The sequence below is a fragment of the Pseudopodoces humilis genome, chromosome 11 (genome assembly GCF_049639895.1).
Source record: "Pseudopodoces humilis isolate 2021_Gansu_Grassland_sample_001 chromosome 11, ASM4963989v1, whole genome shotgun sequence".
NCBI lineage: Eukaryota > Metazoa > Chordata > Aves > Passeriformes > Paridae > Pseudopodoces > Pseudopodoces humilis.
Genome location: NC_142210.1, coordinates 352,248 through 377,692, shown reverse-complemented (window position 1 = coordinate 377,692; position 25,445 = coordinate 352,248). Strand labels below are relative to the sequence as shown.

General features: G+C 38.5%; 1 protein-coding gene across 1 annotated transcript in view; it reads left to right on the top strand.

Annotated features, from left to right (window-relative positions):
* The first annotated feature begins 777 nt into the window (after positions 1 to 777).
* Positions 778 to 25,445, top strand: part of WDR33 (WD repeat domain 33) — a 68,650-nt gene continuing 43,982 nt past the window's right edge. The window contains exons 1-7 of the mRNA XM_088060768.1: positions 778 to 911; positions 17,137 to 17,360; positions 19,096 to 19,164; positions 19,607 to 19,711; positions 20,296 to 20,391; positions 20,864 to 21,015; positions 22,773 to 22,870. Coding sequence (XP_087916894.1) covers positions 17,157 to 17,360; positions 19,096 to 19,164; positions 19,607 to 19,711; positions 20,296 to 20,391; positions 20,864 to 21,015; positions 22,773 to 22,870 — 724 coding nt within the window. The 5' untranslated portion in view covers positions 778 to 911; positions 17,137 to 17,156. The remainder of the gene's footprint in view (positions 912 to 17,136; positions 17,361 to 19,095; positions 19,165 to 19,606; positions 19,712 to 20,295; positions 20,392 to 20,863; positions 21,016 to 22,772; positions 22,871 to 25,445) is intronic.

Here is a 25,445-nt window from a genome sequence, read left to right as displayed (position 1 = left end):
AGTGATCTGTAAATTATCTCGGGAGTTTCCACTATCCGACACAAATAGATTATTATGAGCCTTGAGATTGGTAGGTTTTGCTTGTGTTTTGAAGCCCGGTAATGGGGACAGAGGAGAACAGAATCACGGAATCAATTAGGTTTGAAAACACCTCTGAAATCGAGTTCAACCTCTGAGCAAACACCACCGTGTTAACTAGACCACGACACTGAGTGTCGCCTCCAGTCTTTCCTTAAACCTCCAGAGACGGTCACTCCACCACCACCTCCCTGGGCGGCCCGCTCGGAAGGTATTTGTGGGAGCCACACAAGGCGGAGTGTGCTGTAGCGCCAGGGCGTTTGGTGAACGTGAGAACACGAAGCAGCGAAGAACACGGCTGTGCCCGGAAGCAGTTATCGCTCTGGCCGCCGGCAGTGCCCGTTCTGGCAAGCTAGAGCCGGCTGGCCCGGGGCTCCCGCGAGTGTCCGGATGCGGGTCCCAGCCCGCGGGTCCCGGTGCGGCGGCTCTGAGGGACCCCCAGCGCCCCCTCCACACGCGGGACGGCCTCCGGCCGGGACTTCTGCGCATACGCGCAGCTCGGCGCGCCTCCGCACTGTAATTTGTGCGCCGGCCGGGCTGGTTCGCGGGAGCGGCGCACGCCCCGCCCCGCCCCGCCGCAAGGGCGCACGCGCGTTGCCGCCGCGGCCCTTCAGGCGAGGCGCCTCCGCCCTCGTGCCCTGACGTAGTGCGCCTGCGCGCCGGCGTGGGGCGCGTGCGCTGCTGGCGGGGGAGGCGGAGGGAAGATGGCGGGCGGCCGTGGTTCGTGAGGCGGCGGCGGCGGCGGCGGAGGAACTTGCCGGGGCCAGGAGGACGAGACGGGCAGCAAGGTGTTGGTGGGGCGCGGAGTCCTGATACGAGAGACTGGCTGGGCGGTGAGTGCGGCTCAGTGTTGGGCGGGGCGGGTGAGCAGCCAGGGAAGCGCGGCCGCCTCCGCCATCTTTAGGCCGCGGCCCTGAAGCGGTGTGGCCGGGGCAGGGCGGGGGCCGCCGACGGGAACAGCGGGTCGCCGCCCCTGGGGAGCGGTGAGAGCCGAGCTAGGGCCCAGCGTCGCAGCCGGGTCCCGTGGTGGGGTGTGCTCTAGGGCCGGGCCTGGAAGCGGAGAGCAGGGCCCCTGTTCTCTTTGCTTCACAGGTGTCTGTTGATGGCTTCGCTCGAGTCTCTCAATCTTGGCTTTCTCTACTTCTTTTAATTTTATTATTTTTTAGTCTTATTCTTTCCTCCGCCTTGCTTCCGAGTGGAGATCGGGTTGTGGCTGCTTTGAAGATGGGGATGGGGAGCTTTGGCCATTACGGACCTTGTTAGATGCTTCGATTTTTTCACCTATGTAGTCTTTCACAAGGGTAATCCTCCATGTATTAACGAGGGAGAAGAAAAAGTCACAGACGTAGTATTTAAGGATAGTATTTAATTTAAGCTTGTCCGATGCCAGGTGAGATACCTGCGTTTGCTAGTAAAGAAAGGTCTTAGTTCTGTAGGACTATATGAACTGTGGTAGAAGGATGATAAACCATTGTTTTCAGTTTTCTTATGGATCCCGAGAGGGCTGTTGCTCGCGTTTTGTATTGTATAATGCTGTAGAACAACACTGTTGTTGGAGTACGTTCCCTGCAGTGTAATAACACACAGTGTGCAGCAGACGCTTGTGCTGGCATGGTGGAGGGGCTGAGGATCATGTGGTGTCACATTCCACTGACTGAGACTCATCAGCCTGTGCATGGGTAGCAAACCTAGGGGACGTGTTCGACTTGAAAAAAGTAGCTCAGCTATTTTTCCTTGGAGAGAACTCATTAAACTTCCTGCCTTCTTAGGGGTCTGTGTTATTTCTCTCGTGTTAACTGTTATGAGCTTCTTTGTTAGGAGTAAATAGTTGTATAGTCTCAAATACAGTATTTTTTAATACTAGCAGTTGTATGAACGCATCTGTCTGACAGAATTGTTATAAGTTCTGTGCTCTACAAATCTTGTACCTCATTATAGCCTTGCTTGCATTTTGTGGATAATATTTGGGAATCTGTTTTTCTATGTAGGCAGTAGTCCCTCATCCTTGCAGCATATTTTTATTCTTTTATGCTTAACTCAGTGCTCTAACTTTTATGTTTAACTTATGCTCTGTCCTTCCTTCAGGAGTGGCAATATCTGTCAAAGAGTTTATAGTATGCAAAAAGTATTGTGCCAAAATACTTCAGTGTTCCCTGCTCCTAAGTTCTTTTTCAAATAAACTGACATTTACTTTTCAGTGATTTGCTGCAATATTCTCCCATCATCTTACTCTAAGAATATATAGTTATTAAAGATGTTTTAAAAATCTGATTATTAATATATTGTTGTGTTGTAATAGTTCTAATGAGAAGATCTGAAAATGTAGATACTAAAAGTAGATGAGAGTATTGAAAGACTGGGGAGAGAAAAAATACCGTAGACCTGCAGAGAATGTTAAGTGTAACTACTCGTTGAGCTGCTGAAATCTTTTGACTTAAATATCAGTCACTGCAAACAGTGAGAGCTGTTCCCTGTTGCCCAAAGTGTTGGTCCTCCACTGAACCCTTGGAGCAGTTTGTATTACACTGGACTGTTGGAATTGAAAATTTCTCATCAGTTTTGTGTTTGTGATACCAGCACAGGAAGTAAAAGCTCAATAATCCCGAACTGCCTGGGCTAGAAGTACTAGGAATGACTTCTTTTGGTGGAGCAGAGACCTTGATCTGAGGAAGGGACAAGAAGTCTCCTGTTTTGTTTCCATCCCTAGCAGAGGAGTCTTCTGACTCACCTGAAAAAGCAGTCATGGAGAAGACAGGCTGAGTAGCCATATGGAAGTTACGTAGTTTAAATTTGTACTGGGATGATTCCATGCAAAATACTTCATTTTGTGCGTCTGCTAGCCAGGGGTCTAGGGAATTTCAAGAGTTGGTTCAGTAACACTGGAAATGAAAATTATTTTGGCCTTGCTCAGATAGAGGTTGTAATTTAGAAAACTACTTGTGAAAACAAGCCAGAAGCTATCTGCAGTGTTTTTGTGAATTTTACAAAATTTGTTCTTTATTTGCCATGTTTGCATTCCTGATACTGGATTGTTCTGTTATTGAAAGTAAACATACAGGTATGCGGGCCTGGTTGGTGTAGTTAATACAGAAACTGAACATTGTTAGAGCTTGGTGGTGGGGAGGAGATGTGCTAAGGGTCTTTCAAAGGATTAAAACCTTAAGATAACCTCGGGGTTTGTTACTTATCATAGAAAATATCTGAAGATAAGAACAGAGAAATAGAGGTTTTGATAGCTAACTGGTTTTTATTTGTGTTTCGCTAGTAATTTTACTTCAGTTTAGCTCATCCATGGTCCCCTATTTTCCAAATGGTGCTAAACTTCCCAGCAATCTGTTCTTGCTCACTATTGTTTTAAAAAGCTACTCAGCATTTCATAATGTCACTTCTGGTCCAGCCTGCTCTCCACACTCAGGCTGGGTATACCAGTCACAGCCATGCTGTTGTGAAACCTGAAATGGGGATAGAAGTGTTTATTTATCAGGAAAGCAGCAAGCTGGTTCCTCTGGTGTGGTAATAGTACTTTTGCTACACACTTGCTGTCAAGGCAGTGAGTTTGCAGTGATTCCAGGTCCTGCTTAGGGCTGTGCAGTGCTCAGGGGCTCGATCTGCACAGCACACTCTGTGTGTGAGGGGGACTGGAGACCGAGTTACTCAGTGCTGTGCAACTCAATTAACTGATCTCTGCACCAAAGCTGGGGTTCTGTTCTAAGCACTTTCACTAACTGTGGCTTAAATCACATTTTCTCTCACCAGTAGAGAAGGAAAGACTCTCTACAGTATTGAACGTCACTGTTGTCTAACCCTGATAAAGTTTGTGTTGTTTCAAACAGTTACATATAAGTGTTCTTACACATATGGATGGAATATTAAAAAGTATGTCCACTTTTTCACATTCTTTAGATACAAATGAAAACATGTCTTCCTCTCTTATATATTGCATCAAATAACCCTGGGACATTTTTTTCTATCAGTAAAAGAGTTAGAACTTTATCTTCAACTTCATTTTTCCTTTAAATAGGATTTTTTTTTCCATATACTGTTGTTAAATCTGAACTCTTCCAAGTTTCTGTTCACTTTGTTAATTGATTTTCATGCAAAGAACAATAATAGGCTATATGGGCTCTTTGATGCTATTTAATTAGTCTTCAGTATAATGAAGTATATTGGTTCAAAAAAATAAATTCTATTAACTTCTAAAGCTTTGAAAAGATTATCAGTGTAGTTTCAAATTTTATTTAACCTAGAATTTTAGTCCTTTTAAATAATTCAAATTATAGTATGCTTCTGCCTGTCCAGAAGTTGCTGTAGTGCTGCAGGTGGCTGTACAGGGGGACCCTTTGTGGGAGCAGAAGTAGGAAGTTTATGTTTGGTTTGGCTCACTTTTCTATTTTGGCCTGGATGTTAGACACAGGTTCTGGAACCAGTGAGGTGGGAAAGACGAGGTGATGACAAATCCCTGTCTTTGCCATAGCACTGACCTGGGGTGCACTGGGTGATGGTGAGCATGTTGAGAGGCAGCATGCACTGCTCTCATCTGACAGATCAGCTCTTCTGAAAATACATCCCCAAAATTATGGTCATGTGTACAGTACCAAGTTTTAATCCAAAGCTTGGAATTAAGGTGGATCTTAGTCGCTCACCTGTGACTTTACCCAAAAGTGAGTGCCACGAAGTTCAGCAGTCTGGCAGGATAGGCCAAAAGCAGTTTTGCCTCTAGAACCATAGACTTGTTGGCACTGATCATGTCTTTATAATAATGTTTTATATAATTCTGTATGAGCACAGGGGTATGTGAATTAACCCATGTTTCTGCAGTTTAAGCATTTGAGGATTCCTTTAAATCGTTATCCCAAATCCAAAAGAAACACTATACAAAAGAATATTAATGTGTCTATTTTTGAAAGAGGCCAGAGACTGGATAACAAGGAGTCTTTAGTAGTTTATGGGTTTGGTATAGTTTTGTGTTCATGGTATGGTTTTGGCAGCACAGTGACTCGTATTTTATTTACTGTGGATATAGGAGTATTCATCTGCAGTTTTGGGTTTGCTAGGAGCTGCACTTTGAGCTGGTTAAGCAGCACCACAGCTCCAGCTAATGGAAGTGCTGGATTTGCAGCCTGAAGGCAGTGGATCTGTGCAACAATCTGGCATGGCATTGCTGAGTGGTAACTTCCCCTGCTTCTGATCTTTTGCTTTTCCTCCTGGGTCAATGGAGTCATTCCCTGGAATTCTCAATAGTCAGTTGCCTGACAGGCTGCTTTAAGTTTTGACCAATGTTAGCTAAAATGGTCTCATAACACTGAGCAGGTTTTTAGGTGCATGTCCAGTGTGCTCATCAGGTGTTCATGTTGACTTGAAGGAGGGGTCGTGGGAGTGAACACACAGTTGGGGTCAAGCCAGGGCTGCTTTAGTTTTGGTCTCAGCAGTTTTAGTTTGGATTTGGGTCATCTCAGCAATTCAGCGCTAAAGTTCCCTCAGTAGCTATTGCTGCACTTAAATTGTGTGGTCACAAGAAGCAGCTATGACTATACCCTTGTCCTCCTTCCCCCATCCCAGTAGAAATCACCACTTACCTTTGAAAATTTCTCCCTATTGGGCCATGTTTGTAAGCAAACCATTGCACCTCTTTGCAGAGACTGGTGAAATGTTACAATTCTACCACCAAAAAAAAAATAAATTTGGGATTGTGCAGAGTTGCAGGGAAGAGGAGTGTAGGCTGAATGAGTATGTTTAGTCTGCAGTGTTTGCACTGTTTCTCAGTTACAGAATTTGGAGTTAAAGTCATACTGGAATCAGTCATTGAAGCATTTTGCAATTTTTCTCTATGGATGGATGCAAATATTTTGGTTTCCTTAGCAAATCTAAACCTAATAAATGAAGTAGCTATTTCTAGTAATAACTTCGTAGACTCCTGACTAATAAAAGCCACAGCTGCCAAGCTTTCTGTGTAGTAAGATGAAAATACTGACATAGAACTGGTGATGAAAGTGCTGCTTTTGACAAGAAAACTTGCCAATATTCTCAAGGCAGGAGATATGAAGTAGGAAAGAAATGCCAAGGGATTTTAGACTTTTGGAGAACTCCAGCTTTTAAAACTGAAGCACTCTGGTGATGTGTCATTCTACTGAGTTGTCATTCTCACGGGGAGATTGATGACTCTTGTATTTAGGGAGAATCTGACACTGAACCCTTTCTCCTTGAAAGGCTTTGTGTGAGCTTGACTTTACTGAGAAATGTATTGATACAGAGGATGATCACATGCTTTTATTAAACTCTACTAAATAGCAAAAGCAAAGGCTGTTTACTAAATAATTTAAATATGTTTTTTTAGCAGTGTGTATATATATCTCTATATATCTATATCTATCTATATCTATATATATATGCATATATATTCATAACCATATATAGGCATTTGCATGGCTCATAATCCACAAGCAAAGATCAGAAAACATATTCCTGGAAAAAACTGGCTCTGTGATTCTCGTTAAAAGAAAGTGTATTTCTAATTAATTTTCAGTTGTACAAGATGTTTATACATCACCCATCAGTTTAGTTTCTTGTCATAGAAGAAATATCTAGGTTGGTTATGTTTGAAAACAGGTGAAAATTTCCCACAAAACTTAGGACTGCTCAGGTGATGTCTATAATTTTATACACTGGGAGTTTGAAACTACAATAAACAGCACTGTTTATTTTTTGTTTCTTTGTAAGTTTGTTCCTCATGGGATTGAATGGTTTCTAGCCTAACCACCAGCAAACAGGTGTTTATGCATTAATCTTCCACATCAAACTGTGACAAAAGAATAGTTTGCATATATGCTAGACTTTCAAATCTTAACTGAAGCAGATAGTGAGAAGCTACAGGTCTGAAGATCTTCACATAAATAATTTGCAGTCAGCACTTTATTTGATCAAAATAGAAGTGCTGTTTTCTTTGACTGTTTCTTTAATTTAGCAGGTGTTTGGTCAGATTTGTTGTTGGCTTTTTTTGTTTTTAACTCTTTGGCTTCCACAGTAAGACAAAAATAGGGAGCATTGATAATTAGCAGGGTTCATCAGGCTTGTTTAGCAGCATTGTGTGATTCAATAATGTTTGAATTGTTTGCTGCAGTTCCACTACTTTTACTTAACAATGTCTCTTCCTTAGCTAAGTCTAGGCATAACAACTGTAGGTATTAATTTGCATATTTTGCTATAAACACAGTTGCTAATTTAGCTACTGTGATGATAGGGCAGATAACAAATTTCTGTCCTGGATGTTTGTGTGCATCTGCTACATCTTTTTTATGAAAAGAGAATAAAAAAAATCCATTAAAAAACCCTCTTGGATATTGTGAAGAAAATACTGTAGGGTAGTATGTTCTAGACATTTATTCTGCAGTGTGCATGTACAGTTTAGTCTCTTCTTTTCTTACATTGAATACATGAGCTCTGTAAATAACCTTGAGGTGCTCAGAAGATGAGGGTTCTATTGCACAGTCTCCACCTCTAGATGCAGGTTAGGGTATGGACATCGGTGATGAATGGATTTTAAGATTAAAATATGCAGCGAAATAAAAATTTCTTTTACTTTTGGGTTTCTACTGAAGTATAAAATCTCTTTTTGGAGAGAGAAGTAGAAAAAGGATCTTTGAAATACAGTTAATAACTGCTGAAAAACATTGCTTTTAGTTGTTTTTGGGGGCTTTTTAAACTTTCTTACACTTCTCATATATAAAGGTACATTTTTTCACGTGATCATACATGATTGCACTATCATCCTGCCCTCTGTTACTCCTTCCAGACTTCAGCTGTGTAATTATAGAAACTTAAGAACACTCTTCTGCCTTTATTTGGCCCAGAAACTGGTATGGCAAACAGCATTACTTTGTCAGAAGATGGACCTGAGTAACATTAAAGGGGATGAGAGGCAGGGAGTGTTCCTGGGGTCATGAAGTAAAGATTTTCTTAATTCTTTTGATGTTTGCAGCTTCTCTTCTATGCAAAAGCAAATGTTGCAAGACTTCTGGATATGTTTGTTAATCATTTAACAGATAAAGATTGTGAAAGGTAAATCTTTGTAACAACTCTTACTAACTCCCAGATTTTACTGAAAAGGCTTTGGTGTCTTGTCGGCATTGAATTTGCAACTCTTAGGGTCTCAGATACTCAAATGTGTTTAGTATATTAAAATATATGTTTCAGTTCCATAGTTTGAATGAGGAGAATGAAACTCTTGCTAGATTATATGAACTTTGTTTTCTTCATCATCAGAATTTCAGGAGGTTGTTCCTGAAGCAAAGACACTTTGCTGTGTTTCCCTACTTAAGTTTTGCCCTACAAACTGCCACAGTCCTTCTAGTCCTTTTCCCTTCTGCTGATAAGAAAGTCCTCTGAAGAATTTTTTTGGAGAATTTCTTGTCACTCTTTCTCTTCCTCTCTTGTCTGTCCCTGTCCATTCCATTACAGTAGTATTTGAGTCAAGAGGGACTTGAAGAATGGAACACTTGGAAATCAGCAAGGATCTTGGAGACCTGCAGAGTTCTCCATGGGCAGGCAGAGCTTCCTGGATTTGTAGGAGGTGCAGGATGGCTGGCTGCTCAGCAGGCTCACAGAAGAGACCCAGAGAACTTCAGTCAGTGCCAAATGAATAGGAAACAGCCATGCTCTCCTCACAAGGAAGGCCAACTGCATATTGAATGGAACTGGGAGGAGCATCTTGCACAGATTCAGCTATGTCTTTTTTGTTCGCTAAGTTTTGGTATTATAACCAGCTGAAGAGTGTCTTTATATTTAGGATTAGCAAAGATGACAGGCTTTTTTTTTTCTTTTAAACTACTTTTCATACGTCATTTTTTTAGTATTTATCATGGCATGTTTATGTGCTTTAAACATCAGTCCTAACGTTTTGTTTCCTGACAAAGTAGCAGCTCCAAGGTAAGGCAGCATCAGTGATCACTTCAGCATGAAAACCAAGCTGTGAGTCTTCAGCTAGTTAAGCTGAACTGCTGTTATCATAGGGACTCATGATAAATAAGGCAGTTTATGTTATAATGCAGGTCTTGATAAGTAGTAAGCAGCAGTTGAAATAAAGGGATATTTGGGAAGTGTAGAGGGAGGAAGAATGTTTTATTAAAATAAAATATTGTGAGTAAACTTTAAGGTAAAACTAAGGTCTCCAACTGATAATAGTAAAATCATGGCAGGACACCAAATACTGTCTGTCTTCTAGCTGAGGTGCCATCTGTCTCAGGTCCTCGTGCTGCATGTGCTTGCTTCCTTGTTGGTTTTGAAGTACAGCTCAAGAAACTAGCTTACAGAAGTTCTTTTGTGAGGTGCAGAAAGGCAATGATTCTAGGCTGTTCCACTCAGAAACCAGTTTACTGTAGCCAGAGAGATAAAGCAGGAGCTGTCTGAGTCCTAGGAACTGAAGTATTTTGAGGATTTTTTTATAATGTGTGTTAACACATGATCTCCTGTAAATATGTCTGCTTTGTAATCGGTCAGGGGTTCAGCTTGAGCATAAAATAAGGAACATTTGTGATTTTATTATGAGGTATTTGTTGAGTACTAGGAATGCAAAATCTGAAGGAAGTTTTTAAAGAAGGTGTTAAAGGGTGTGTAACTTACATGGAGCTAAGCAGGCTCAACTGTTGAAGCTTGTCCCCAGGCTGTAACGGAGACTTCCAGACTGGCTGTTTGTAGGTGTTCTCCCTTAGGGATTTAGGTAGCTCCATTTGTCTGTAAGTTTGCTCTCCTGTTTCAGAACTTCTTGAGCACTGTGTGTTTTTGTGTGGAACTTAAAGGTGTATGACCTTCTTGTCAATCAAGTATCAGTTGCCTTTTCCTGCAGGGAATAAATCCTTTAAATCCAAAACTGCATCAACATAATCCCATTTTGCCATGCTGTGTGTTCTCTCCTTTTAGACACCATACAGTGTGTGCATATGTTCAGGTTCTGTTGAAAAGCCAAAGGTTTGAACTTCGTGGTGAAACTGGGCATTGTGAAAGTACAGAACTGAAGTTAAAGGGGAAAAAAAAGTGCTTCTGCATTTTAGGTTTTTGATCATGCCAGTGTAGTAGATTTTGGACTGTGCATAAAACAAAAAGCTTTGGAGTATTTCCAAAAAAGAACAGTTCTGTGAGCCTTTTCGGCACAGTACTTTATTGTGACTTAGACAATTATTAGTTGAAATATGTTTCTGCAATTTTAATGAAAAATGAGGTTTTTATTTTATTTTTACATTTTCTATTGGAACACAATGACTGGAAAGGGGAAGGCTGCTAAATTCTTTCCCTCGATTTGCATGGTCAGAATTTAAACCCCATTTCTAGGAAATCTTGGTTGACAAATAGAATACAATAGAGAGTGGTTGCAGATGTGTGTTGGGAGCAGAGCACTAGAGCCCAAATGTGCTTGCTGCAGAGAATAGAGATGTTGCATAATAGCAGTGTTGTATAACACAGGACTGTATTTGTGCCTTGAGTTTGTTTATTTGCAGCATTATGGACCTCCAGCACCTGTAGATAATTAAGGACTCTCAAATTGCAAGAATGATTTTGGTTTTAAGTTTTAAGTTTAAACTTCTGTGCTCACCTTATAGAAAATCTTTTGAGATATGCTTATAAAAACGCACAAAATTGCATGCTGCAGTGCCTTTACATAATTTAGAAGTGGCAATAATATTTTTAAATATTCAGAGTCAAGAACCTTACACAGTTTTTTTACTGTTACAGGTCTGCTTTTGACTAAAAAGTTGGGCAACTTTGTACTTCCTCATTGATTCTGGTTCTTTAACTAATTTTATAATCCTGCTTAATACACCAATTCTCTTTCATAATCAGTGGGAAAGATACCATTATATTCTAATGAAACAGCTTAATCTGTCTCAAATCTGTTCTGAAATAAAAATAATACAACTACATTAAATAAGAAAAGTACTCAAAATTACTTGAGATTTTTGGGTTTTTTTGTCTCACAAAGATGTAGAATTTTCAGACATTGGGTAATCTTGTTTTGTGATTCTGATTAAATGTTTTTCCAATGCAGTAAGAAATTGAAACACAAAGCAATTTGGGGAATGGGTCAGATTAATCTGTTTTCACTACATCTGCAACTTGGCATAGTAGGGGGTATTTTCATATTTTTGACAGTGTTTTTTGAGTGGATTTACCTTATGTTCAGTGAAGGAAATGTAAGATTAATCTTTTCTTTATAAAAGTGATAGCATCTGAATGGAGCAGAAACCAAATCTCATCTGCTGTGAGAGATTAATTCATTGACAGACATGCAAATTAGTTTTGGCAGATTTCAAGTGTATTTTCAGGAAAATGTGATAGAAGCCTGATGCTGCTGCTAGTGCTGGTTTTACAGTGGCTTTGGTAATGTGCTTTCCTGATGCTTTTGCAGGTTTTAAGCATACCTGCAGCTCTCGTCCTCCATTCCTGTTGGTGAGTGAAGCAAGGGAGATGTAGAAACCCTGACTGAAAACAAATCTTTTGCTCATGTTCATTTTCTGTTTAAAAGAAAAATTATTTTGGGTCTATCTCAGTTTAAAATATTTGGAAGACAGTTTACTTAAATGGTTTGCAGAAATGAAGAATTTTTTTTTTTTTTTTTTTAATATGTAACCCCCAGCCTGGAAATTTTATGAATTTGAGAACTTGTCTGTTACTCTTCTCAGTCTTTAATCAGTAGGGCTGACTCTGTTTCTGTGTAATAGCAAAATGGTGTGTACATGCATGTTTATTTCCCTTTTTTTTCTTTTATTTTCTAAAACATGGTTGCTGAAGATGGCAAAAATTTGAACATTTATGTCTGGAATATATCTTTTCACATAATTCTTTTGCACTGGGAAGAGGTGGGATTCCCAGGAAAGGAAAGAGGCTGGATGAGGAGACCAAGAAAGAGCTTTCCTCAGGAAGGGGAAGCCATGGAAGGATCCACTCCAGAGTAGAGATGCACGTTCTCCCAAAAGACAAAAGAAAGGCAGATCTCTGGGAATGCAGATATTAAGTGTTGATACTTTGTCAAAGAGGGAAAGGAATAACATTAAATTGTATTTGATATAATTGTTTTTCACAACAAATGTGTTTATTCAGGTGCACTTACTGATTTCTTAATACACAAATTAAAAAATGCAGAGATGTTTTCTCAGAGGTGAATATTGTCAGTAAGAGTTTTTAATTTTTAAAAGGAATTTAATTATCTATATATTGTAGATATAAAAGTGCTTTGCTAATCAAAGAAAGATGTATTGAATAATAATCTTGGTGAGGTGCGTTTGTATTGTGGCATTCTTATCTTCTTAGGCCTCAGGATGCTGAGATGATTCTTCTCCAACCCTGTGTTTTTCACTGAGTTTCCTAAACCATGTTCTCAACTCCCATGAGCTGTTGCAGTGCAAATAACTACTATCAATTCTCACTGTTTCTGTTACTATGTAAAAGTGTTGTTTTAGAGTCTGTGTGTACTTTACAGTAGAACTAATAATACACATTTAAAGAAGTATTATATAGATGCAGTCAGGAAATTTTTTAGCACTCATTTTCCTTTGCTTTAGCTTTTTTTTAGCTTCCATTTTCCTTTAGCCATTGCAGGCAATATTTTTTAAGCTTCGACATGTTGTGTTTAGTGAGCAGTGTAGGGTTTGCAAAGAAGCTGCTGCTTGTGCTCTGCAGCATAACCTTTGCTGCCATTTGAAGCCATACTTCCCTTTTGACATACTCAGTTTATAAGTTACTGTATTCCGCCCAAGTTTCTTTACCTGCAATTAAAAATACCTACTAAATAGGCAAGGATGTTTTAGTAACCAGTTACTGCATTTCATTGATGATGAGCTTTATTTTTTTGCATAAACTATATGAAATATGTCAAGATAATACTTAATTATTTTTTTTCTTATACTATTGAGGTACCTATAAGTAGTCATATATATATAATATAAACTGACTCTTTTTCTCCAAGCTTTACCAGTTTGATGGTTTTAGTTTGGTTTGAATAGCCTAATTTGTTTTGTTTTGATTTAGTGAAGTTACGTGTGAAATGCTTTGGTTGCATGATTGAAGTCACAGTCTGTCAGTTTTCAAAACTTAATGCAAGGTTCATTTTTATATAAAAAGGACAACCATATCCAAATAAGATGATAAAGTAATAACACTACTACATTAAATGCCAGTATTACCTTTGTAGCCTTATATGGGTACATTAATTCAGTGGTAACCATTTTCTGTAAATGACTAATACTAGATGTGACTTTTTTCTCATTTTTAAAAGCAAAGAAACTGCCCAATTCCATTTGCCTTTACTCCATTCTGTTCTGGGTATGAGACTTGAGAGTTTTTTAAATTTTTAATTCTATTCTCCAGTAACATCCCTCTGATTGCCTGCTTACATTAATAGACCTGTCATCCTTATGGCACTACTCTTGAGGGATGGAAGGCTTGCTCTATAGGCTCTGTATCCCCAAGTAGATTTATGTCTCAAAATGTGTGAGGCTTTGAAAGGGGTGTTCATGGGGACAGGAAGTGGAAAACTGATGAAGATGCATGGAAAAATGGAATACAAAAATAGAGTTAGTTCATTACTCTAAGGGTATCATGAACTAGAAGAAAAAGCAATTGGTTGGTAACATTACTGTGCAGAAGCAATAAAATAAGAGGTGACTTATTCTAGATATTGGAAACAAATCTTGCTGTTGCTTCTAATTGTGTGAATTAAGGAAAATACCGTTTCTTCCATTTAAACTCCTGTTGATGGACTCTAAAATAAAGAAAAAGTTTGGTGCTTAGCTTGAAATAGGAAATCGGATATTACTACACTGGATTGCGCAGTGTCTTCTAATATTTGTTTGCATGTTTCTGCTCACACTGCCAATACAAAAGGAGCTTTACCTAATAGACATGCTGAATTCTGACTTTGTGGTGGATAAAAAAGATGTTATGGAGAGCCTGCTGAGGCTTTGGTTTGTCCCAACAAAAGAGCAAGTAGGATACTGATAAATATTAAATGGATATATTTTTCTGACTTGAATGGAGGTCTTTGGAAAAAAATACTCTGGTTTCATGTGATAATTATGTGCCAAAACCATTTATTTCTAAAGCTGCTTTGTTTGGAAGCTTCACTTGGTGTGTATATGCACTAATGTGTTTGTGTGTACACACATTTTTTTATGTATCTATTCATAGATTATGTACTGGTCACATGCACAAATGATGGTGATGAGGGTATTATGTAGATAAAACATAATATTTGAAGCAATTTTTAGAAGAAAACAGTCCTAAGCAGCTGGATAAACAATACTTTTCTCAGAGTAAATGCAGGTAGAGGGCTTTTCATGGTAAGAGGCAGTGATCTCAGAAGTTGAAGAAACAGAATATAAATGCTTCATTTTTCTGATCCTGTGTCATCTCCCTGGTCGTGTTATTGTAGTCGTGGTGTCACTTATTGCCTTGTCGGAATCGTGACTGTGAAAGGATCTGTAGGCATGAAGAGGTATAATTAACATGTTTATGCCTTTGGTCCTACCTTTTGCTGATCTGGATTGCACTTTAAGTGAAGGTTGTTTATGCTAATTTAAGCTAGACACTGGTTGGACTCACCTACAACTATTGCAATCTAAATTGACCCATATCACACTTAATGCTATATTTACCAATGAGAGTAATGCAGAAAATTTATTTGGCAGATTTTTTTTTCTTGAAACATGAAAATAAAGTATTAACTTGCTGCTTTGCAGTGTTTCCCTAAAAAGGGATTTTGGGGATGTAATGTTTTCTTGCAAATGTAGCTGATCAAATTTTATTTTGAAGCCCCAGCTTAGATCTTTGTCCACATTCTTGGTCTCAGTTCTTGACATTTTTGCATTGCCTGTTAGAGAGTATAGATACGTGGTTTTGAAAAAATATCTTCTTCCCTCTGGTACAAAGCACTGATTGATATAAGGGAGTGTCAAACTTCAGATCTGAGAAAAAGTAGGACTGGAAATTTCATCTGGGTTTCTGGAGCTTCTTGTGGCGTGTTGTTCGTCTTTGTGGGGGTTTTTTGATGGTTTTTGTTGGGTTTTTTCCTCTGACTATTGAATAACTACATTTTGGAGACTTAATGGACTTGTATGTTTAATGCCAGCTTGTTCTGCTACTTTCTTTTAAACCCCTAACAGTAAAATTTTACCTTTTGATATTTAACACTTGAAACCTTCTTTAGAAGTTTGATACGTCCTGCCAAGTTTTAAGAGAATTCGAGATGGCCTTAGGGGAACTCGAAGTCATTCCTGTGTGAGAAAGTTTGGCTACCTTGTTTCAGACAACTCCAATGTTGTAGTAGCTGTGTGTTCCGAGGTGGTCTGGAGTGGGAGTGTTTGGAGACAATCAGTGGGGTCTGATTAGACCACCTGGATGCCCGGAATGGGACAGCTTTCAGGCAAATGAGGCTTCCAGCCACCAGGTGAAGGCTTGGTTTGTGGAAAATGTTCTGTCTTTCCCCACCTCATTCCAGTTACCAAGTTGGTCTAGTAAGATGCTACACCTGCCAAAGGTGTTAAATTTTCTTACCCCATTAAAGGAAAAGTGCTGATTCAGTTTGAATCCTGAATGCAGAATAGTTTGGTGGCTTTAGGGTGGGAGTTGTTTCTGTAGGGAGGAGCTGGGTGCTGTAGGTAGCTTCTTTTATAGCTGGCTGTCGCACTTTGTTAACATGAAAAGGAGAGTGTAAGTCCTGAGTTTGCAGAGCTGTTCATTGCTCTGTGCCAGCAAACTGCCTGATACTTAAAGGGCAACCTGCTCCTAGTGATTAGAAAGAACCTCTTAGAAAGAATCAAACTCTGCTCTGCTTTTAAAGTCTCTTATATCTGACATTTCTATCTCAGCTTTATTTTGCTCCTTAAACAGGGAAATGTTTTTGAACTATTTGGATCAAAAAAGGCGAGAACATTTTAAAATTGGCAGTGAAATGACTTTTCAGCTCTTTCAGATTGAGAATAAAAGTATTTTTGACTACTTGGGAAAGTACATTCATGAATTTGCAAGCAGATTATGTAGTCTTTTTTTTTAAGAAATCTGCTATTTCTTTTTTTTTTATTATTACACGCACTTTGTTTCTGTGTAAACACTTAACTCTTTGCGCAAAGGAGAGTTTCTAGGTGTTTTTGAATTCCCTTGATGACAGTGCTAGTTTCTTTTGGTTAAAATGTTTTCCAAAGTGAGTTTAGGATGTGGAGGAGAGCATGGTTCAAAATGAAGTTTGAGCTTTCATCGGTTCAGTATGTGTCAGTGCTTAGTCCAAAGTTAGTGTATACTTTAAAGATTGTGTATATTGTAGGTTTCGTCTCTGAAGAAGTTGCTATGATCTCACCATTTAAGGATTTCTTAGACTGAAAAATGAGGTTTTACACTCATTTCTCTCTATATCTGATACTGATTTTTTAAAAATAATATTGAAATAATATTGAAATTTTCTTCCTTCCCCTCCCATTTTCTTAATATTCTCAATGAGTCTTAGTTATATTTACCATGGTAAATGTGTAATTTGTTTATTTTGCAGTCACAGAATTCAGAATATACCTACAGGTAGAATGTGATCTGTGGACCATTTACAAGAAGTTGTATGAAAGACACAAAGTGTCATTTTATTTTTAGGGCATAGAATAAGATGTTGAGTCAACATTTGAAAATTTTTCTAATAGCTAAATTAATTTTGATTAATGTGGTGTTTACTGTTTTTTATACTGAATCTGAAATATCCTCTGTTGAAGGTTCTTGCCGTTTCTTGCACTGAGGACATTATTTTCTTGCACTATTTTAGTTTAGGGATTGTAATGCTAACTTATTAGTGATGTATTTCGATACAGAATTCCTCCTGATGGAGAACAAAAGTATTTGCCTGCTTTGATGTTGGTGCTGTGTGGTACGGGGGAAAAATAATAATTATTCAGAGGAATCTGCAAATTTTTTTTGCCTAGAAGCAGTAACTTCTGAAGCTGTTACTCATCCTTGCACACTTAAGTTTAGGGGGGAGATGCTGACATGGGATTTTTGTCATTACTGTGTGATAAGGCAGTGTTTCACTCTCTGCAGCCTTTCAGCAGGACGCAGCCATGGCCACAGAAATTGGCTCCCCGCCCCGGTTCTTCCACATGCCGCGGTTCCAGCACCAGGCGCCGCGGCAGCTCTTCTACAAAAGGCCTGACTTCGCCCAGCAGCAGGCCATGCAGCAGCTCACCTTTGATGGGAAGCGCATGAGAAAAGCTGTCAACAGAAAGACCATAGACTACAATCCTTCTGTAATCAAATATTTGGAGGTCAGTAAATGAATTTTATGGTTTTGTTTAGAACCCTTTTATTTTCATTTTTGTTTTCTTCCTGATATTTGGAATTGTGCTTTTCAGTTTCTGGAATACTGAAGGTCTACTGCTGTGTTTTCAACCAAAATTACAAATGTTTGTGAATTTGGTGTATTGTGAATAAAAAGGGGAGGTTGAGCATTGGCAGTAAAACTGCTTGTGTTGTGTATTTTGTGTAAATACCAACTTTTATGTTTTGTCTTGAAATTCCAAGTTGACGTGCAGTTCAATATCTTGTGTAATGTTCTGACTTTTGATTAAAAAAGTGATTATAAATAATGTAGTCATTTTTGTTTTGAAATATAAATTTCCCAAAATGAAAGATGAACCATTACCCCTTCCCCTCCAAAATCAGGGCACTAAAAATGTTTTCTCATTATTTTACTAAAGAGCTCTTCAACTTGCAGAGTGGCCTCTGAGAGTAATTTCTATACAGTTAAGAAATAGAGAAAAACTTAACATTGAAGTTGTATTGAAGAAATGTTTCTATAAAAATGTTTATTTAGTTTCCCTGATAGGATGGCATTACTTAAGAAATACTATTTTCTCATCCAAGATTTTCTCTACCAGTACTGGATGTTCCCCTGGAAGAAACAGAATGAAATCTAAATAGTGGCATTGTTGCAGCTGCAGGAGCAAGATTGCAAAAATGTGATGAAATTATTTCCATCTGCTATGACCAGTGCATGGCTATGGCTTGTAGGTGTTAACAGTTAGAAGGTTTACTTAAAAACTAATCCATTATCTTTTAAGATCTTTTCAAACATCAAAAATTTTAGACACATTCTTACGTTTTAGGAATGCCCCAAAAGAAATTCTATTAGTAGTGGACTATTCTAAAGAATAATTTTCGAAGTCCAGGACCTTTTTACTATGACAGGAACAAGCACCCTCAAAATTCTGTTTATTAAAACAGTAACAACATGCAAAAAAAAAAAAAAAAAAAAAATCAGATCTATATCTGCTGCCTTCAGTACTACTGATTTAATTTAATGTGGTTCTAGAAAAAAAAACTAACCAAGAAAAGATGTAATTTTCTCTTAGCTTAAGAAGTTGTAGCAAACTGCAGTGATGCATGCTGGGAATGTTTTACCTAGAATTGTAGCTTGTTTCCCATATGTGCACAGATCCAGTTTCTTAGGGTCTATGGCACAGAGCCAAAAGAAGTAATTTAATTCTAAATGCATGAAAAATGTTTTTGAAAAGGTTTTGTTTGACAACTCACAAAATTTAACTAATTGGAGGCATTGTTATCCCTTGGTCTTGTAAGCTTCAGCTATTTGAAAGCATTGTCTTTATGCTGGCACTGCCGAAGGTCCTTTTGTAGCTCGTGCTGCTGTGTGGATTTCATGGGGAGTTCATCAGCACAGCTGCTAATGGTATAAATTCTTGTCCTGAGTATAAAGCTGTGACTGGGCAGCAGAGTACCACCATAATGTTCTTTGTTGCACAGGACTGCTGCTTTCCTGGAGTTGCTTCAGTCTGATGAAATTAACACTTCCTGACTCTTTTTCTTACATAGTCTAAATTCCACATGTTCCTTTTCGTGAGTCCAGAGTCTTAATACAATTCATTCTAAAATCCTTGGAGCACTTTAGAATTTCCCAAACAGGATCCCCATGTGTTTCTTATTTTCTGTTATTTAACAGTAAGGTACAGTATTGGGAACTAGGAGTTGTTTTCTTCTTTCCAGAATAGAGTATGGCAGAGAGACCAACGAGATATGCGAGCGATCCAGCCCGATGCAGGATATTATAATGATGTAAGTAAAATTTTTCTATTAATAGATTAAGCTGTGCAAACAAAATTTGTCCAGAAAATAGGAAGGATTCTGCATGTCAGCTGAGATTATTTTTTTATCTGCAAAAAGCCTTAAAGCTTTTAGGGGTATCTTTATGTTATTTTTGTTTTGTTGGAATCCATGGCCATGAAAGGATCTTAAGGTTGGACAAGCTTTTAAATTATGTGCTTAAGAGCTTTCATAATGTGTTGAGGTTGCAAAGCTGCTCTTGAAGATGCTGTTCCTGAATGTTTGAGTTGTTAAATCATGCAGACTTTGAAACACTTCTACCAGCTTCTTCTGGTAATATCCCTGCAAATTACAACCTTGATTTTCCAAAAATGGATTTTTAGAATGTGTTCTTTTCTTGAGGTTTTTGAATTAAATGTCATTAGTAAATTTATTTTTTTTTCTTCTTTTGCAGTTGGTCCCTCCTATAGGAATGCTGAACAACCCTATGAATGCTGTGACAACAAAATTTGTTCGGACATCTACTAATAAAGTAAAATGCCCAGTGTTTGTTGTCAGGGTGAGTAGAGTGTTGGAATTGCTTTGTTGTGTTGTCTTAATTTAAGTTAGGCTGGTTCTTAGCTGAATGAGATGGCAATTAAAGCATCTTTAAATAAAAAGAGCATGTGCAGTGTATGGACTACTTCTGTGTCCAGTCTTTCTATGGTGAGCTTGAGGAAAATAAATGGTATGGTCTGAGTACACAAGAGTTCTTCCTCTCAGAGTTTGGGGTTCAATTAGACCAAAGAAAGGAAATTTGGTCTCTGTACTGTTTGAGTCTCATAGCAGCTTTTAACAACTTTTCCATGATGCCACAAGTATTGTTTAGTACGGATATTGTGTGCTAGAAATGCACTGGTGCCAATAAGCTGCTTCTTCTTTACAACCTGAATTTTCAATTGTTTTTACAGTGGGCTTTGTCCTGTTGTTACAAAAGTCCCCTGGCACAGTTAGGCATTTTTGCCTTCTTGCATCCTCTAGAAAGTCATTTAGTCGCTTTCATTTCCAGAGAGTCCCTGAGGAAGCTCATTATTTATTTGGAGAATACTGAAAAAAATTTTGAATGTTACATTTGCACAGTTTAGTTAAATGTTTCTTTTGCAGTGGACTCCTGAGGGGAGACGCTTGGTCACTGGTGCATCTAGTGGGGAGTTCACTTTATGGAATGGACTGACTTTCAATTTTGAAACAATATTGCAGGTAAAGTAACCTGTCAAGATTCCTTTGTGTTCCCTTGAGGTCTTGGAGCATGTTTTAGGAACACATCTTCACCCTGTTCATCATGGGTATGTGGTCTGAGTGGTGGTGGGAGCCTTAGAGGTCTTTTATTCTGCTCTGATCCCACGTCAGGCCATGGCTACAGGCAATTAATTCACTTAATGCTTCTCATTCCACCTCCATCTGCTATATTAGCTATTCTCAGGAATGTACTATGAGTATTTGTAATAAAGAAACACTTTGGAAACAAAGTGCAAATACTCTTACTATTTAGAAGACCATTGTAAACAGAGTAAGGGGTTTTTCCCTCCCAACATCTTGAATGTAATTAGATCATCATTGTTCTCATTTCCTCATTGCAGCTGTTAAGTCAGAACTTTAGTAACTTCAGTGTTTGTGTGGATCAGACAGTATTTGAATGTGTTTGCTAGAAGTTCTGTTTCTGAATTTGCAGGCTCACGACAGCCCTGTAAGGGCTATGACTTGGTCACACAATGATATGTGGATGCTGACAGCAGACCACGGGGGATATGTGAAATACTGGCAGTCCAACATGAACAACGTCAAGATGTTCCAGGCACATAAGGAGGCGATTAGAGAGGCCAGGTTTATACACAATATACCATTTTCTGTAGTACCTATTGCCATGATTAGACTGTTCTCTAAGTGTATTCTGGGTGCAGAAATGCATGGGTTCTGTCAGATTCTGGGAAACTTCCTGCACCACATAAACACAGTATTTCCTTTTGTTTCCACATTCTCACCGTTTTGCTGGCACCTTTCTGAATTAGTATTGTCCCAGTATCTGCCTCTGCAATATGTTAGAGATGTATTTGTCTGCCGCATTTTGCACTGGTATTCTTTTCATTTTTATATGGTGACGATGTGTATCAGTTATTCCTTTTTATACGCACTGTGTAAGACAACAATTTCATTCCAAATAAAGAATTCAGTCTTTAATAATCTAACTGAATAAAATATAAAGCCTTCAGAAATAAAACACCTGCATAGTTCTCACAAAATAATAAAACACTAAATAAAGTGAAGAACTGCTTGGCTTGGTGAAGCCAAGACTTCCAGTAATACTAAATACCCACGCAGACTGCCACATACAGAAGTCTAATGTTAATACTGAATGGGTTCTTCAAGCTTGAAACTGTAAGAAAGCCATTGAAAAGAAGATTGTAGGATATTCTCTTGGTTCAGTGTTGATGCCTCAGTTGTGCAAATGTCTTTATAAAAATCAAATCTAAAGTGATACTTATCAGTAAGATGTAAGTGAAGGGTGTTTCTAGAGCAAACCTGCATATAATTTTTAGTAAATGTTTTTAAAGTAAGCCTGAAGAGAAGCTGCAGATCCCAAATGGCGCTAAAACAGTATTTCTTTGGGTTCAGGTGCTGGCCCTTGGTGATAAATGTTCACTGCCACAAACTCACTTTCCACTAAAGTCACCATTATTCTTGGTAGGGTGCAGCATTTTCTGCCAGAGTTTGTAAGAGAAGTGCTTACTTTGGATTCAGTTACTGTCTGACTGTCATGGCCATGCACTGAATTTCTCTACTACTTTAGGCCCTTTCTTGATCATAAAGATCTAGGATTTCACAAGGGCGCTCCCTCGTGGTCTTTCACTGCACCAGAAAGAAAGCTGAGTGCCTATCCCTTGGTGTTCTGGCCCTATTCACATGGTTAAATAACTCCTTGCTTTTCCAGTGACTTTCATCAGTCAATGATAACTGCTGAATCTGGAAGCTGCTTATGTGTCTGTAGGATTCTTTTCATGTTGTTAGTGGGGTGTAATAGGAGGGAATGTTTCCAAATTGCTCTTATTTGTGGTATGTTTATTTTATATAGGTTTTTTTTTTTTCCAACAGTTAAACCAAATAGAATTTTCCTGTAACCAGCTTTCCCTTATTTTTTGCTTCTCTGCTGCAAAGCACCTGTGGCTGAAGAGGAGTTTTTTCCTAAGACCTGTTCTCCTGTGCTTCTATGTGGTGTCACTTTCTTGTGGTATTACCAAACATGAAAATCTAGGGTGACGGTTACCAAACCTTTTGATGTTGCTTCTCATCCTGCAGAGAAGGCACTACTCCGTGCAGTCACAGATAGGAAGGTGCTAAGAATAAATGACAGATTTTTTTTCTTCATTTGACAGGGGACTGCAATGCAGTAGTAATCCTATGGTAAATTCATGTCTTGTGGTGAAGTGCCATTTGGCAGGCTCTGTATTCACTTAGAAGTGCCTATGTTCAAATACCTCCTTCAGTGTATAATACATTACAGTATAATTTTGCCCTGTCTGAGAAGCATAGATAATCTGTTAAATGCTGACTTCTTTCCCCTGCTGTGTGTCTTCATGTAACAGTTTCTCACCCACGGATAATAAATTTGCTACATGCTCTGACGACGGCACTGTTAGAATCTGGGACTTTCTACGTTGCCATGAGGAGAGAATTCTTCGAGGTATGTGTACCAAAAGTACTGATTGGGGTATTTCAAGAGGGGGAAAACCTTTTTTTTTTTTTTTTTTTTTTTTTAAAACTAGGTGTTCACAATACAGAAGTATCAGCTTGTCTACAATTTTTGTCTTAATGCTCCAAACAAGTTTTTGTTTGGCTGCTGCTGTAGGGGCCTTATTTTTAGGGAGGCTGCACTTCACAATGGCATTACACTGTTACTCTCCACTTGAGCTTAAACAATGGAGGTGGATAGAAGGACATTTTACTGCTCCTAATGAGGTAGAAACAGCTGTTTCTGGATCAGGGATACATTTATCTTTCTCCAAAGCTTAATTTGTGACCGCTGTTATTTCAGAACATGCATCTTCATGCAGAGGATTCTATTATTTTCACAGGCATACCTTTCTTTCTGATTTCTTCAGAGGCAAGGTGGTTATTTCTCATTCCTTAAGAGGAAGAGAGTATTTAAGTAGAGAAAAGGTAAATTCTGATCACATCATTTATAGCACAGGGAAATAATCCTAGCTATGGTTAAAGTTTCTGTCCAACATCTATGTATACTAAATTCTGGTGCCTTTCCACTGGCTTTCTTGAGCCTTTCTCCTTCTTTTGTTGCAATCCTGATGAGCAGTAACAGTAGCTTCTGACAGCTATTCCTTTTTTACAGAGCTGCCCAAGGTACATAATGTAATAAGAGAATATATATTAAAAGGCTGCTAGGAGACAGAGGGCTGTAGATTTGCAGATAATCTGCAAAGAAGGTATAAAATAAAAACCTTGACTTTCAGTTACAGGTGTGTGAGCTTGTTCAGTGCTTTCCTAAATTAAGCAATTTTTTTTTAAAGTCATGCCTCCAACTTGGACCTGCATTCCATATTTTATGAAGTAGATCTCTCCCTGTTTCTTTTGACTCTTAAGGCCTCCTCTTGTTACACAAGCATGATACTTTTAAACACCACTACTTTGCAGAGACATTAAGCTTCAGCATTAAGGCAGTGGTGATATTATAACAGCATGTGTCCATAGACATTACGGTAGGTGTGTTCTTTTCAGGACTTGGCAAACAAATTTCTAGGTTATATAATTTACACCTGTTACTCTGGAAGGCCTCAAACAGATTTGGGACTGTTCTGCTTGATGCTTCACAAAATCATTCTGCCCTAAACATATTCTGTACCCTCCTCCATGTATGTACTAACTATGTGGAGGAAATAGGGGCTGCCTCCATGCAGAGTTGTCAAGGTCATAAAAATTCCTCCACTTCTACATTCTTCCAGTGTTCAAAGTAGAAGAAGAGCATGTAATGTAGGCTATAGAGAACAGAACTTGCACTACATTTTCTTCTGTTACCTCGTGTATGTTAACATTTGATTGTGAGTAGACTTCAGAATTATCCTATAGTTTCTTAGTTTATACATCTCAATATTCAATTTTTAGTTTGCACATAATGCTATAAAGAATACATTTGCTTCTACTTCTGTCATCTAACCACGATACACTTCACCTTTCATTTAAGTTTGAAAGTGGTTAGAACTTTAACATCTTGGGATAAAATTGAACCGGGCAGATTATTCCTTGTTTCTACTGTAAGATAAGCAAAAAACCACCAAACCCCAACCTAAACCCAAAGAACACCAGCAAAAAAATCCCTCATACCAAAGCAAAATAATACCCAAACCCCTGACTGTTGGGAGGATGTCTCTGAATATACAAGTTTGATTTGGCTTTGGTCTCTAGGACTGGTTTTAAATATGGTCAGAAGAGTTATTTGAAAGAGCTGATGGGTAACATAATTTTCTTGGTAGAAAATGCAAGCTTTCACGCTTTTATTTGGAGATTAGTGCTTATGGCTTTAGGATATGAATCTTCAGCTTTTGGCTTCTCCATGTGCATTCTGCTTTTCCATAGTTACAAGTGTGACCTGTAAAACTTTGCTGAGTACAGCCTTCCAGTTGTTCAAATACTCATGCCATTGCCATCCAGTTAGTGATCTGTAAATTAAAATTTTGGTAACACTATGTCAGAAGGATTTTATGTACATTGTTTAGATCAAATACAATGCTGAGAAATTATTTTTATTTCCTGCTTTCACACATCATACAGCTATTCTGGATAATATTGGTGTTGTGAAGTTGAGGGAGTTCTACAGTGTCCTTTAGGTCCAGAGTTTCACTTCATGTGTTGAGGTCTTCTTCAAGTTGTCACACAGAATTATAAAAATCAAATGCAACTGTCAGTTTACAGTCAGATGTATAAAAAGATCAGCACTCACAGGGATAATATGTCAATATATTGTTGTTCTTAATGATTTTTCAACAAAAAATTAAGGAACATATTTTAAAAAACACATTGGAAGATTCTAATGGTAAGGAATGCTTTTAAAGCAATTCTGTAGAGAGCATTAAAGTTACTGGGATAAGCTTTGCTGATGAATAAAAAAAAACCAACAGAATTCCATAGGCTAATTGCAGGTGCTTTTCCTAGCACTCGAGCAAACAAATATTTATTGCTGTTGCTTATTGAAATGGTCACTTAAAAGTGGCCTGAAACAACAATTCTACCTTCTGAAGAGTATTGGA